The sequence below is a fragment of the Wasmannia auropunctata genome, unplaced genomic scaffold (genome assembly GCF_000956235.1).
Source record: "Wasmannia auropunctata unplaced genomic scaffold, wasmannia.A_1.0 LD336029.1, whole genome shotgun sequence".
Classification (NCBI taxonomy): Eukaryota; Metazoa; Arthropoda; class Insecta; order Hymenoptera; family Formicidae; genus Wasmannia; species Wasmannia auropunctata.
Genome location: NW_012026861.1, coordinates 761333 through 776340, shown reverse-complemented (window position 1 = coordinate 776340; position 15008 = coordinate 761333). Strand labels below are relative to the sequence as shown.

The window sequence follows — 15008 nt, the reverse complement described above, 5'->3', positions numbered from 1 at the left end:
TCACATAAGAATTAGAAGATATTAAATGGAAAACTTTTACATTGAGTTTTCAAAAATGTACAATATAAAATTTGCAAATCGTTTTAAGTCATTGACAAAATGCTTTAAATGTCCCATTAAAAATCGACAATAAAACAAAAGTGAAAAAATTGTAATTATTAATACAATTATACGTATTGTCAGTAGTATTAAAAGCAAAACATTTACTAATAATCAACCTTAATAAATTGACCGGCCATTACAATAAAAAAATAACATAAAATAACAAAAGAGATTTAGGACAGTGATTTACAAAATAAAGTATATATATGTAGCAATCTTTTTGAAGAAAAAAATATCTTCTGCAAAGTCCTTATTAATTAGTGAATCAGAATGAGATCGATTATACCGGCACGCGTGAGAGACGCACTCGGAACGCATGCATATTAACGGTCGACAAACCGACAGTTAAGGAATTAAGACTCACCTCCTGTAAAATTCCAGCATGCCATTTCGTTCATTTTTTTTTTCGTGCGAGCACCAACAACATTGCCAAGAATACAAGAAAAATATTAGTCGTATTGCAGTAAACCACCATCACCACCCTTACTATACTATCCGACCGCCGTCATAATCGTTATTCATGATCGTTATCATAACCGTTATCCTCACGCGATACGGTTAACCACGTTATTAAATTAGCCGACGTTATTGTACAGTATTTACTCGATAATTACATACGTGTGTGGTCGAGCACAAAACTAACAAAGTGAAAGTTAATACGAATCAAAGTTTAATTAAGTTTCTTATTTCACGTCTTTCTTTATAAAAATGTAAAGGGTTTCTATTTATATATATATATATATATATATATATATATATATATATATTTATATTCTTTCTGCACAAAAACAATATCAAAATTTTGCTTATCGTAACTCGTGTACAAAGCATAATACGATATATTCTTATTAAGATAAGATTATATATATATATTATATATATATATTTCTTAAATATGTAATATGATAGAAGAAATATAATCTTATTTTGATAAGAATATATCGTATTATGCTTTGTACACGAGTTACGATAAGCAAAATTTTGATATTGTTTTTGTGCAGAAAGAATATAAATGGAAAAATCAAAATTTTTATGCCATGAACATTATAGCGTAAAAAACAATAGAAAAATCTTTGAGATCAAACATAACAAGTTCAACCAAATTTTAATGCATTATAAATTCTTAATTTAATATTTGAAGACATTTATCTGCCTTATTACAAACAATTGATTTCGTCTCTTCTCGATAAATATAACAAATTAAATTCCATATTATAATGTTATAATGTTACATCATCCTATTTTTTTAAATTAACCTAAATCTTTCTGTACAAGGACTATTATGTTATTTTTGTGACACACTTCATGCACCAATTTTCCTGACTTTTTATTAGCCCGACATTCACGACTCTAATTTACGGCATTATAGAACAAATGCAAGTTTACACCCTCTTGTTTCATCGCCAAAAAATTCGCAATTTTCTTGACACGCGGCCACTCTTTCAGTTGTTTTTTATAAGCGCAGGTCGACTGTAATTATCGGTGTGCTAAGCGGGTTCAAAGGGCGAGAAAGAGCCGGTGTCGGAAACAACCGGAACGGAGAAAATAATGCGGCAGCTTTCAGTAACGCTCGAAAAATACGCGCAACCCAGTCGCAGTCTCTCTACCGTGCAGTACCTCTTGCCGCGATTTAGTTGCGCACAGACGCGAAATACACAGGTGAGAGGAAACCAATATATCCGCACCGTGTAATTACTGCGGTAATTAACGACGATATTCTCTATTGCTGCTTCGGCACAATGCCAGTGAGCAATTTTTTTTGCAGTTTTCTAGCGTGCGCGTGTGTATGTATGTGTAAAATCGTTTTGTAAATTACATTTACGGAAACTATATTTTATCTACAGAAGAATTAACACAGTACGCATTACCATAGATATACATTTCCTTTTTGAACGTAAAATTATATATATATATGTATAACTGTGTTAATTCTTCTGTATATATATATATATACATATATAATCATATACTGTAGTTTAAAAAAAATCCAATGTATAATTTTCAAAAAAACTTAAATTGAAAATCATAAACTAAAAATATAACAAGATTAAATTGTTTATTTTAAAAATTATATAAATTTAATCATAAAAAATAAATAAACAAATTTTACGAAAATCGATATATGTATTAATTTAAATTATTATTATAGTTTATACTTATTCATTTATAGCATTCTAAAAGCTGTTAACATTTGTAATATAATGACCAATAGAATACATAAAAAGATTAATATAGAAAGATATAATATCAAAAAATAATTCATCAATACTCAAGTTCCACCTGTCCATAAATGAAGAAATTATTATTAAACTATTTTACAAAACGACTATAATCCAGAACATTGTTAAACAAATTGATGATTTGATCAGTTCAATCACATATTTGTAAAAATCGATTAACATAGAATAGAAAATGAATTATATTTTATCTCTAATAATGTAAATATAAATTAATATTTAACGTTAATTAATATTAATAAAAGTAATATGAAATTTTATTTCTAAAAGTAATTGCAATTAGAAAGTTGAACGTAATTTTTTTACATCACTGAAGCCAATAAAAAAATAAAAATAAATTAAATTCTTTTTTCTTTCATCACAATCTATATCAATTTATAATTTCGCATGTTAATCATAAATAAACGAATTTCTTTTTATTTTGAGCATTGCTATTAAAATTATAAATACGTCAAGCGTGTCAAGCGATAGAAAGATATTATCCTCTTTAAACGCGTTGCAACCCTAACTTGTTGGATCGACGGCGGAATTTATGTACACGAGATAACGGGTATATACTTTGTGCATATTGGAATTTTAGTATGAAAAAATGTAGTATAAAAATTCTTATGACAATCTTGCATAAATCAAAATTGGATTCGCTTTTCGTATAAAATTAACGAATCATAAAATGGCTATTATCACAAGCAAATCAATATATGAATTGCTAAGCAAAAGTGGAAACTATAACTATAAATCGTAATTTTCTAATGCATTATTAAATATATCGTTATCAAATTTTTTTCGAGAATTTCTTCAAACTAGTTTAACAAGCCAAAAGTGCCATTATACATATATATAAAAAATCGATAAGTAAAGCTTACTTTAAAAAAATAACATAGTAAAAATAAATAACGTAGTGAAATATGGCTCCTATTTCTATCTCGTTAAAAATTTCGGAGAATATCATACGAAACTACAATGTACACTGCAAAAGGCAGCTGCAAAATGGATCTCGTTTAAACGAGCATCCCTCTTTATATAGTTCCCTTCAGCCGTCCGCTCGAAACGGTGAAATTCTCAGTTCGTTGCACTCGTATAACGAAAACGACACGATCTGTGTAAAAGAAGTCGTACGTGGAGACCACTCACCTTGGTGATGAGATCCTTAGCGCGACTCTCGAAAAGGTGCTCGAGCTTCTGTGTATCGACGGCCACGGGTGTCAATTCGTCCCAGATCATCTTGTGTTTGTCGAGCCGTGCGAGAATGTTGGGATCGTCTCGCACTTCCTTCCAAAACAGCTTCACTGTCTTCTTGCTCTTCTTCGCGAGCAACGACGGCGGGCTCTTTGGCGTGTTGCTGGTCTCGTTAGCCAGCGGCAGCGGCCTCGACATCTTCAAGCTGATACCGAACGGCAGCGGTGGACCCTGAGGAAGGGGCGGCGGCAATCTCGCGCCCAGCGGCGGCGGCGGAGGTGCCAAGGCGTCTCCATTCGGAGGTGCCATCGGCGGTGGCGGTGGTGGCACTCCATTCGTCACGTTAGCAGATCCCAGCACGTCGGTCTCGTCCTCGGAATTCAGATCGGTGAAATCCAAGTCGCAAAGCGCCAATGGTCTCTTCAGTTTCTTCACCAGTTCCTCCCAGTGCAGCTCGTTCTCCGATTTCTTCGTTTCCTGCAGCTTGGGCAAATTATCGCCGGTTGGCGACTTCAGTACGTCCGCCTTTGACTTCGACTTCGCTAGACCCTCCTTTGCCTTCGAGATCAAGCCGCTCATATCTCCTATCCTAAAGGCATGCATAAAAATGGCTAAAATTATGTATTTTATAGCATATGTAGCATGTTAGTAGTAAAATAAAATAAATGTTAGTAGTAAATATATTTTGTAGTGTAAGATAGAAAGCGAGAGATACAAGCTGTATTTAGACAAGCCACATTTAGGCAAGCCATATTTATAGACAAGCTATTAAAATCGTATAACATTGGCCATACGTGTGGTTATCGATTAAATTGTCATATTATTTTCCAGCAAATTTCTGAATTACTTTAACTATGTTAATTAATTGTAATATTACACAAGAATTAAAGCCAATATAATTATTATCGTGGCTTTAAATTTTAATGTTAAACACGGAAATAATCTCTATATTTAATTCTGACAATATAAACTTTTATACATTTACCACAACGGAAATGGAAATTACTGGAATTAAATGTCTGTTCAGTGTGTGTATTGTTAGCCAATATACGATTTCATCTTTTTAAAAGCATTTCGATTCAATTTTGTCTCTCTGATAATTTAATTTATTAATATCATGTTATGATTTCAAGTGATGAAATCGTTTTATAGTAACATTATTTATCAACTGTCCAGTTTAAGATACTTTTAAAGATTGTCTTATTATAAAAGATAAGATCCTTATCGATTTGTTGAAAGTTTCGTATCCGACGAAGAAATATAACTTCTATATAAAACATTGTACTCTTGCAATATCCCGTGTAAAATTAACTTTGTGAAATTTCCGGCTAAGGTACAAAGTTCATACGACTTTTCCAGCCTTCTAGTATCATTGTTGGTGTCAATATCGCGCGCTATTCTATTATGCTATTTTCTACTTCTGTCTGTCATAAAAGTTAAATCGACTCTTTGCGTTCTAACATATTATATTTTATGTTTAGTAAGAAAAGTTTTCCAGTGAAATAATTGAGTGCAAATTAAATCGTTAATAAATAATTTAATATTTGCTGACAATTAATTACGTACTTAATTATTTTGTCGTGCGTATTATATCAACGATGATGATTTACATATTAATAAAGAAAACTTTCGTTTATATTTATACTTGTTTAATTTCTTACTAATCTCTTTCTTATTCTGGAATCAATAATTTTCCTAGAATTTGATTAATTTTAAGACTTTTTTTACTACTCTTATCGGTTAATAAAGAATTTGTATTCAAAATTTTCGTAAATACGAGAGATGTAGAGGGATAAATCAATCGAGCATTTCCAAATAAAGGCTGCTTTCCCAAAATTACCTGGAAACTTTCTCCTCCACAGGGCTGCTAGGTATAAGATTCTGCGCTGCCAACTTCTGAGTGAGATCCTTGACAGTTCCTTCCCTCTTAAGCTGTAGAACCACTCGACGATCCTCGTCTTCGTCGGTGTGATTACTCTCGTTGTACTCGACACCTTCGTTGGGACTTTTGCCGTACCATGGCTTCTTCTCCTCCGAGTCGAGCTTGTTCGCGGCATTCATCAAGGGCGTCAAGTCTTTTCTGCTGTTCGTTCTGGACAACTTGTTCGAAGGAGAATCAGCGTTCCTCTCATAAGAGGTACCGTTCGTGTATCGGAGACTGTTTGTTGCGAACTGACCTTTAATAGCAGAAGATTAAAAGTATTTATTGTAACGATATAGAATATCTTCCTGATATGCGTTTCAAAAGAAATCCAAACCTTTATATAAAAAAAATCAAATAATCTATTTTATTAAATCCACCCATTTCGAGAAAAAAGCTTAGTTTAAGAAGCAAATATATCTTATATAAAATTACAGGCACACATTTATTTTCTAATATACATACATATTTTTAACCTATTCATTTATAAACAAATATATAAAATGTAGAATTAAATGATAATAAGAGTTTTCTTTTGTAAAAATATCAATCGTGTTATTAGCGATAAAGATTTAATTGTAAATAAAATAAATTATTTGTTTAAAAATGATTAAAAAAACATTCATTCATAGAGCATCTGAAATGTACTTACTTTCCTGATCATCAGTATGACCAAGCGAAGCTCTCATGTTTGCAGTAGCCTCTTGTTGCTCTCTAATGAAGCTCCTCTGTCTCTCCGCACGTTCTCTTCGTCGTCTTAGCGCTGGTGTAACACCAACATCCACTGAAACATATAAAATAATGTTTTCTCCATTAAAGCAAATCATTTATATACTCCTTAACGCATTTTATATACAAATTTATATAAGCAAATTTTCTCTAAATATAAGTCAAATTTTTTTTCTCTTTCATTTTTTCTATCTATCGTGTATAAAAGACGTAAAAAAATGTTTTCTTAATAATATAAAAACACGTAATTGACTTAAATCCAATACTAACGTCAACAGATAATTTATAACAATGTAATCGTAAGGTATTCATTGTAAAATATTTACCGCGTTATATTCTACACGTGATATTTTCAAAGATATTTTTGATTGAACATTTATGCTAGTTGTATATCGCGTCTTTCATAAAATATCCACGAAAACTAAAAATGTACATTTCGGTAAGCAATTTGTTAACAAGGATTTTACTATAAAAGTTGAAATTGCTAACGAATCAATTTAGGACACGTGCTCGTTTAAATTTTCAAGTAAAAAATCTCAGGTATTAAGAAAAACAAGAATTACCTTTATTCTCTTTGTAACTGCCGTTGAGCTGAACTTCACCCAGATGACCATGGGAACTTTGAGAACTACTTGATTCGTCGTCATCATCTGGTAGGTTCGAGTTCAAGGTGTTGTTCAACGTGCTCACACCCAGAGAATGATTTAGCCGTGGACTCAGCCGTGCATTCAGAGACATTGATAGGGGCGAGTTACCCGTTGAATGCCTCCGAGACTTTCGCCTTTCGTGAGAATCCACTAGAGACTTCCGATTTCGCAAAGTTTTTCTACGCAATCGAGCAGAAGTATCGGATCAGAAATATTTTAACTAAATTGTCACAAAGTAGAACAAAATGTTTGCCCGCAATATATACATGAGATCTTTCATCTTTCTTCTACACGGATCACACATTTTTACAGTATTCCGAAAAAATTATAGTCAGTTAATTTGGATATACAGATCAGAAGAGAAGGAATCTTATATACTAAATCATACTACGCTCAAAACGTCAAACTGTGATCTGCCACCTACCTTATATTGTCGTCCAATTGACGTATAGGCGACCCCCTGTCGCCGTCCTCGTGATGCAGCACCGCTTCGTAAATCTGAAACTGTCTGAGCAGGTCGAGGTCTGTGCCCTGTTTCGACATGTACCTCTGGATAACGCCCTCCATACCCTGCTCCTCCAGGCAGTCCACCTGATCGTAGTATGTGTCTTGATCGGGGATGCCGTTTAAGCACTTGTTGATCAAAGTTGTTGCGTATATAAGCAACTCCGTGTCGGCGGCATCATAATCCTTGAGGAGTTTCATCACGTTAATCCACGGTACCACGCCCCTGGCCTGATCGACCGCTCTTACAGCCCTGACCAATAGCAGACTGTTTGTTTCCACGTATTCCACAAACACGAGCAGTAGTTTCAGCGCCGTCTTCACCACCAGCCGAAAACGACTAGCAATTAACGTATACAACCATTCCACCGTCTGCCCATGTTCCATCACCCCGTTCATGCCGTCGACGTACAGCATCACCTGGCCGAGTGCTGCATGAATGCAAACGAGTTGCGAGATTAAACACGGAGGGCGAAATTGTTCCAGACAATCGCGTATAAAGAGCCTTTAGCCGTTGTCCGTAAATGTACCTCTCTCTCCCTCTCTATTTCTCTCTCGTGGATTTTATGGTCGCTCAAACAACATAAAGGCTCAAAAGACGCTCGAGACATCGAGAAAAAGAGAAGGAGTTGAGCATTTTTTTTTTTAATGCAGTTTAAACATGCACTTCAAGAGGTTGAAATTTTTATGCAAACAGATAACTGCTTCTCTTTACGATGTCACGAAACAAGATCTTCTTGCATTACTATCTCCAATTGCATTAAATATTTTTCGCGTTAATTGACGTTCCTCTTGCCCGCAGGTTTTTTTTTTAAATCTCTCCGTTGATACTGTATGGGGCCATTAATCTTGCCTCTTAATTCGCACTGTGGCATCCCGCTATTTTTACCGGAATACAAAAATATAAACGGAAACGTCGGAACGACGACCTCCGCCGATGCAGATACCCAGCAGCGGGAAATAAAAGTGCAACCGATGCGATACCCATCAATCTCGGCTCGATCCGAAACGATGTTACCTATATTTTTTACACCATGCCGCTTCGTTGTTTACGAAACTGATTTCCGGCTCATCCCACGGGCCGGGCGGGCACGACTGAAATTTAACGGATAAATTCCACCGATCGCCGTATAGATTTACTCAGATTTCAAATAATATCACGATCACAAAAATGTGCCTGCGCTCGCGCGTTATCGCTTAAAACACGCGTATATTCCGACGAAAGCTCCAGCCGCTCTAAATAAATTACGGCGCGCTTGGCGTGTAAAATGTGCGAAAAATATAGAAGGAAGCTGTTGTGCGAGCATTCATGCACCGCAGGTAGAAACCGCCTCAACCGAGATTAAGAAACAATGAGAAAAAAAAATGTTGGAGCCTCTCTTTCTTACTCTTTGTTGATTAATCGTTACACGTGGACTGCGCTTGAAAATATAATGCGTACGTAAAGTCCAGATCGCTTGCGCGACGCGCAAATCAAATAATTGATGTTACATTAAATCGTAAGCCAATTAGTGAGCGTTTGTCAAAACAAATATATAAGTTATTATCATGACAAACTATCCCGAATTCAATTCCGCTAAATTTCGGCCTTGTTTGCGAGAGTGCTAACAATGTTTGATTTTCGCCAGAGTCACGCTACACATAAAATGTCAGGAATAATATTGATAGAAAATTAGCAATTTTTTTTACTCTAGCGTGTTTCACTCGCGTATGCGTTATAATCAATATTTAACATATGCAAATTTGGAAGCTGCGTATAGTGCAATTAAATAAACGAGGCATTTACCTCGATGAAATTGAGACTGTTTACGTACCCACATATATATGTACATATATTGATTCTCTAACAGAATATCATCAAAATTCAGGTATTCGCGCGATCGTGTGCTTCGTATCAGCGACGCACGCCGGTAATGGCAATGATCGTGAAGCAATTTAAGCACGTTCCACTGATAAACGTTATCTAGCCGTTATCATTACGTAGGCCGTAAGTTATGATGCGGAATCTAATTAGAAGCCTAGATATATAAATTGCCCCGCGCGTAATCAGATATTATTGTGTTGTAACAGGGCACTGTAATATTTAAATGGACTGCAAAATGCAACATACGCGCATGATATCATTTCTGTAATGCATTAACAAATTGTATATCCATTAACGACAAGACTATGATTATCTATAATAAAAATAAAGAATTGTAAACTGCAATCAAATTAATCAGCTTCTGTAAAACTAACACTGTGGCGTAAAAAAAAATTGTATAAGAATTAAATTATAATAACTTGCTTGATTAATCATTTAATCATTTATATTTTAAAATGTACTTTTCGAAATTGCATTTACGATACTAAATTCTTTGTTTTGCGTATACTTTTTCATATTATACAGGTTATTTCTATTCGCTTCAGCTCTCCTCTGATACGGAGATAAACGCGAGAGAGATGAATGCATTATAAGATTACAACATGAAATTAGCGTGCTCACTCGCGTATAAGCTGGCGGTTTACAAAGCGTTCTATACTTGAACACGGTCCCAAGATGCCGTACTCGAAAGGCACGATCAAAGAGCGCCATTCATAATTCGCGACGCATCGCGGTTTGACGAGTAGCGCGCTGCGAGCCACCGTGGCTCCCACGTGTTGACTGCTTTCGTAAACGCGCGACGCGCTTAACACTCGGTGTCACCTTCCCTCACGCTGTACTTCTAGACGGTAATATCATCGTCGTCGCGTCCTTCTTGGAAAGGCAAAGACGAGGACGTTGATGCCTCGCTCGTTAAACGTTAGCCGCATTAACGCCGGTATTATCTTATCGTTACTTGCGGCAAAGCCGGAGCGTCGTATATAGAGAGCGTCCGTAGAGAGCTCGGTGTCTACCACGAAATCACGGTGCGCCATGTACCCCGAGCGAGGCCGCATTCTCTTAACTCAATTTGCGGGTCCGCTTACGATACGACTTTCCCGTCGTCTAATTGGATGATACCGACTTGCTGTTATTGCGGAAGTTACATGTAGAATAATCATCTCCCGGTTATTGTTATTGAATCTTATTAGCGGTACGCCACAAACAATAGCTATTTACAAGTTATAAAAATTAATTGAGAATTTTTTTTATAGAGATCGTATAATTAATAAACAAAGTCTTAATCTTCAAAATATGTTATATCGATAAAATCACTTCATTATTGTACATATGATTGAGAATATATTATATTTTAATTAATTATTAAAAGATAACGATTGTTATCATTTAATTCATTGAGAATTATTAGAATAAACAACAAATAAGAACTGGTAATGACTAAAAGTTTTTAATTAGAAACATCAGAGGAAATTTAATGTAAATTATCTCTGTCAATACAGAGTTGAATACGTATATTCTTACGATTTCTTTTATCTAGAATAATATATATCACATTTTTTTACAAAACCATTTGTACATTTAATGTACAAAAGTATTCAAATCTGAAAATAAAAATAATTTTTATAAGTGAAGCACTATTCTTGAAAATATCATTTCGCTCTTACGTTTGTAGAAAAATCTCTCTCGTTTTAAGAAAATGAAAGTTTTATCGATAATAGTAAAGGAATGGTTTAAGTGAGAAAAGATCTAGACTTTATTGAGCTGGAGATGGGCATTAGGGGCGCAGTTACCCTTCAATTTTATGATAAATGAATAAAGTACTCACCTCGTAAAATGTAATTTTGGTAATTCTGGTCGGCTTCGCTGCTGACTTTGATCAGGCAGGCGAGTCCGTCATTTTGCACAAACTCGTGTACCAGATCCTTGTCCTCCTGGAAAATTGAAATTCGCGATAAGTCAATTCGATTACAAGTTAACGAGGTGACAACATTAATCTGCGTTGATGTTCAAAATAGGAACAGAGTTTGCAGGAGTGTTTCCCTAAAGACCTGGATATATATATCGCAGCTTCTCAATGCTAGACACGCTCTTTAACTACATTAGAACGCTTTTAGCGTATAAAACTTGAAAAAAGATGTCGCATTATGTGTTAAAAATTGTGTCACGCGTGTAATTACTTTACGTCAGAATATATGTAAAATCGATCGGAAAAAGTAACTAACAGTTCACTCAGAGAAATGTTTCGCTGTTCTAACTAGAATTCTAAATATTACACTTAAACTACATCTCTGTTTTTTATCTGCTAAAAAATTGTCTGTCATACATAAAATTTATAGCAGCAATATTCTAAGAATATATACAAGAAAATATAGATCTCATAACCAAATATGATTGGAGTCTGAATTGGAGTCTGAATTGATTAAACGTCATAGAGGAACTTTCTTGCTAAATTTGACAAATAGTTCAGATATAATTTCTGTCTCTATTATCTGTATAAATTAAGTACAAAACATATGTGGTATCGCAGTGCTTACTAACTCACTTATCCGTTTATCTAATTTTTCGTACCTAAATAATTCTCGCTATAATTGCAAGATTACTTTTTTCAGTGTTCGCTTTCAGCTATTACAATTACATATTGAAAATTTCCTCGTATAATAGAAAGTTTCATTAAATATTACAATAAATTCAGCGATGTGAGAAACGATTTTTATATCAATTGTTCTTGAAAAATTTCAATTCACGGTTCATAGTCTACCTTCATGTTTCTACATATTTTTCTTGATGCGCGCGTAAGCTTTCCAACAAGTTGGAAGAAACTGCAGCGGAGAAAACATAGAAGAACTAATATAGCCGCTGATATCCGATCCTGACAGCGACGTCACGGCGGCGTGATTTACCTCTACATTACCACCTAAGCCCAACCCGCTCTACCGTGCAGCCCGGGTTAAATGGAATTAGTTATGCCGCTTCGGGCGCAAAGTCGCGGGCATAATGGAAAATCTACGAAGTTTGATTAAACCCCCTCGTTTCCAAGGCGCCGCCGCGACGCCGGCGCCGCCGTGGCCGTTCGCGATCTAGTCGGACTTCTCTGGGGTTCGCGTACCTATACCTATCCTTCGGTATTCTCCCGTGTTTCCTCTCCACCGCCTCTCCCCATCCCGCCAGCCGTGAGACGGTTGGAAGTTTACACGGGACTTAGGCGCGACATAGACTCGATTAGCTCGACGGATTAAGAAGCGAAATTGAACTCGTACCGATGCGTTTCCTCCAATTTCTGTGCCGCGAGAGAAACTTGAAACCGGCCGAAAAGAGAAGGGCAAAGAGAGGAGGCGAAACCGAGGTGGGGAGAGGGGGGCGGAGGAGTCGCATTCGATATCCGGTGTCTCGTGGAAGCAATTATGAAATGTACGGTTACACAATGTCCGGCGACCAGATTAGATACCGGGCGGACGTGCAATTGATTTGCGCGACGGTAAATTCGATTAGCTGTACGGATTAACAGCGAAGGATGTGCAAGAATATGAGGGATACATAGTCGTGATGAAGGTTGAAACCCGCAGCGGCGATAATCGGGAGACGGGGAGGGAGGGAGAGGAAGAGGTGGGATCGTTAAATGCGGGCAAGATTTAATTAACTCTCCGTCCTCTATCACTGCAAGGACGAAATTAAAATTCAGTATTTCCAATAATCTCAATCTTTCGAATTATAAATGTCAGAGGAAAACGCACAAATAAGAATGAACAGAAAAAGAGAGAGAAAAAAGAGAAAGTGTGTGTTGTTTATCTCGTAAATAAATTTAATATTGAAAAGATAATGAATTTAAACACATTTCGGCAAAAAAAAGAGATCAATACGTTTCAATTTACACGCTAGTTTTTGTGTCGGAAAGCCATAATCTTTCTCGACGGGAATAATGATGAAAGAAAATTATTTGAGAAAGTGGAGCACTGTTACAGAATTAAAAAGAAAGAAGACAGCGAAAATAATGATTTAATAGTGAGATTTATACAGATACAGCATATTTGTACGTTTGTTTGACCAAAAATGTTAAATTTTTATAACAGAAATTCAATAATTCTGTTCACCAAATAGAATATTGAAAAAGTCTAACAATAAGTTTTCAGATATTTTAATATGACAGTTCTCTTACTAATTTACATTTCTTTTTAAGGAAACGTCATGTTCCTAATTTAAATGGTTACGAATTATGCGAATGCAATACTAGCTAGACATGTGCTCAAAATAAAGTAAAAATAATCATATTTCACATAATCATATTTCAGCAAAAATAATCATATTTCTTATACACAGTGTTATACACATTACAGATTTTAATTTAATATAGGTACATATGAACTTCTTATTACTCGCGGAAAACTTACGAAAACAAATATTATGATAGTTGATGATACGATAAGTTTAAATCGTCAAATATTTAATTAAATTCGTCATTTTTGATCGTGTTTCTTGGGGAGAGAATGAAAAAAATTCTGTGTCTTCTATAAAGAGTGCAGGAGAAGATGCAAACGCTCGAATGCAAATATTTACTCGTCGGGCAAGTAACTTCGCGCAAAAATATCCGCTCAACTTCGTCGCATTGCATACTCCGCAACTCTGCTCTCCTCAACCACCCGGTCCCACTATACAGTCCGCTACATACATTCTTTCCGGCCTTCTCGCGCGACCCCGCTCGTTCTATCTCATCGCGAATTGTAAACCCACCTGAAAAATCTGCTTGAGGGAGAAGAGAGCCCGTCGCAGCTCGCGGCCCTCGCTGTTCAGCAATTTTTCTGCAACAGACAAGCAACACGCAACCATTTATTATAATAATACCGCATGCGCGCCGCCGTCGTCGTGGGCGCGCTCGCGCGCGCATTGTTGCGCGAAACCGGGGTCCGAGGGGGACTCCCCCCCTTTTTGCAAAGGACCCCATTTTCAGATCACGGTACTTAAAGCGGCCGTAATGAAGAGGCCCGCGTTTACCATAGCCTCGACCATCGCGCGGCAATTCCATGCGACCGCGCGCGCACGCGCGCGCACCGCTAATTCGATATAAATTGCCGTCAGATTATTGAATCCGGCCCTCGGGCGAGACCGGGAACCTTCATCGTCCGAGATTAATTTTAGTATCACCAAACGAAAACAACAGGGTTAATGAAGTGTGTGGTGTCAATGCCGGCCAAGTAAGTGGAGAAATTTATCAAGATGGACTAATGAAGAAGTGGCTAAGTGGATAAGTAATTGTTGCGATTAATGTAACTTCAATAAGAATTAATCTTTTTCCGCAAAAGTTTTCAAATATTTGTGTTTCATTCAAACGTCAAATGCTATATCAATATGAAATGTCAAATAAAGGATGTTCTAGAAAATACGCTCTAGAAAAAGTTTCCTTATTCTGTAAATAATTATTTTCAAAATTATGTTATTTCGCTATTCAGTCGGACTTCCAAATTATTGTATCCTGTCCATCGTCATTTTTGATGAATTTATTCTGATAACTATAAATATTTTATCACATAATTATTAATCTGCACGCTTTCCTTGGACAGCGCTTTCACGACGTTTTCTCGGCAACCCGTGCAATCAATAATGAACAAGGCGAATGCGCGCATATTCAATATGCCGCCGCGCCGCATTGAACATATATTCTCCGCGTTCTCAGGAGGATTCATGATCCCATTGAGAAACTCACCATTTGACTCCGCTCTCCCTCGGATTTATTTATCGGGTAAACAACCGAGCAAGCACCGGTGCGCAATTAAACAGAGGCTCGTAATTAAGTCCCATCAATTTTGCACGTTGAATTCCCGGTCGAAATCTCCATT

The 15008-nt window shown here is 36.1% G+C and overlaps 1 protein-coding gene across 5 annotated transcripts in view; it reads right to left on the bottom strand.

The window, feature by feature from the left end:
- The window catches only part of LOC105452570 (FH1/FH2 domain-containing protein 3), a 154185-nt gene that overhangs the window by 19647 nt on the left and 119530 nt on the right, over positions 1–15008 (bottom strand). For 3 of the 5 annotated variants that reach the window (XM_011693785.1, XM_011693787.1, XM_011693790.1), the window contains 7 exons: positions 13906–13973; positions 11006–11111; positions 7237–7747; positions 6729–6991; positions 6089–6220; positions 5356–5692; positions 3471–4104 (listed from right to left, as the gene is read on the bottom strand). In XM_011693785.1, coding sequence (XP_011692087.1) covers positions 3471–4104; positions 5356–5692; positions 6089–6220; positions 6729–6991; positions 7237–7747; positions 11006–11111; positions 13906–13973 — 2051 coding nt within the window. Of the gene's footprint in view, positions 1–3469; positions 4105–5355; positions 5693–6088; positions 6221–6728; positions 6992–7236; positions 7748–11005; positions 11112–13905; positions 13974–15008 lie in introns of all 5 variants that reach the window. The other 2 variants (XM_011693786.1, XM_011693789.1) reach the window with 1 other exon arrangement.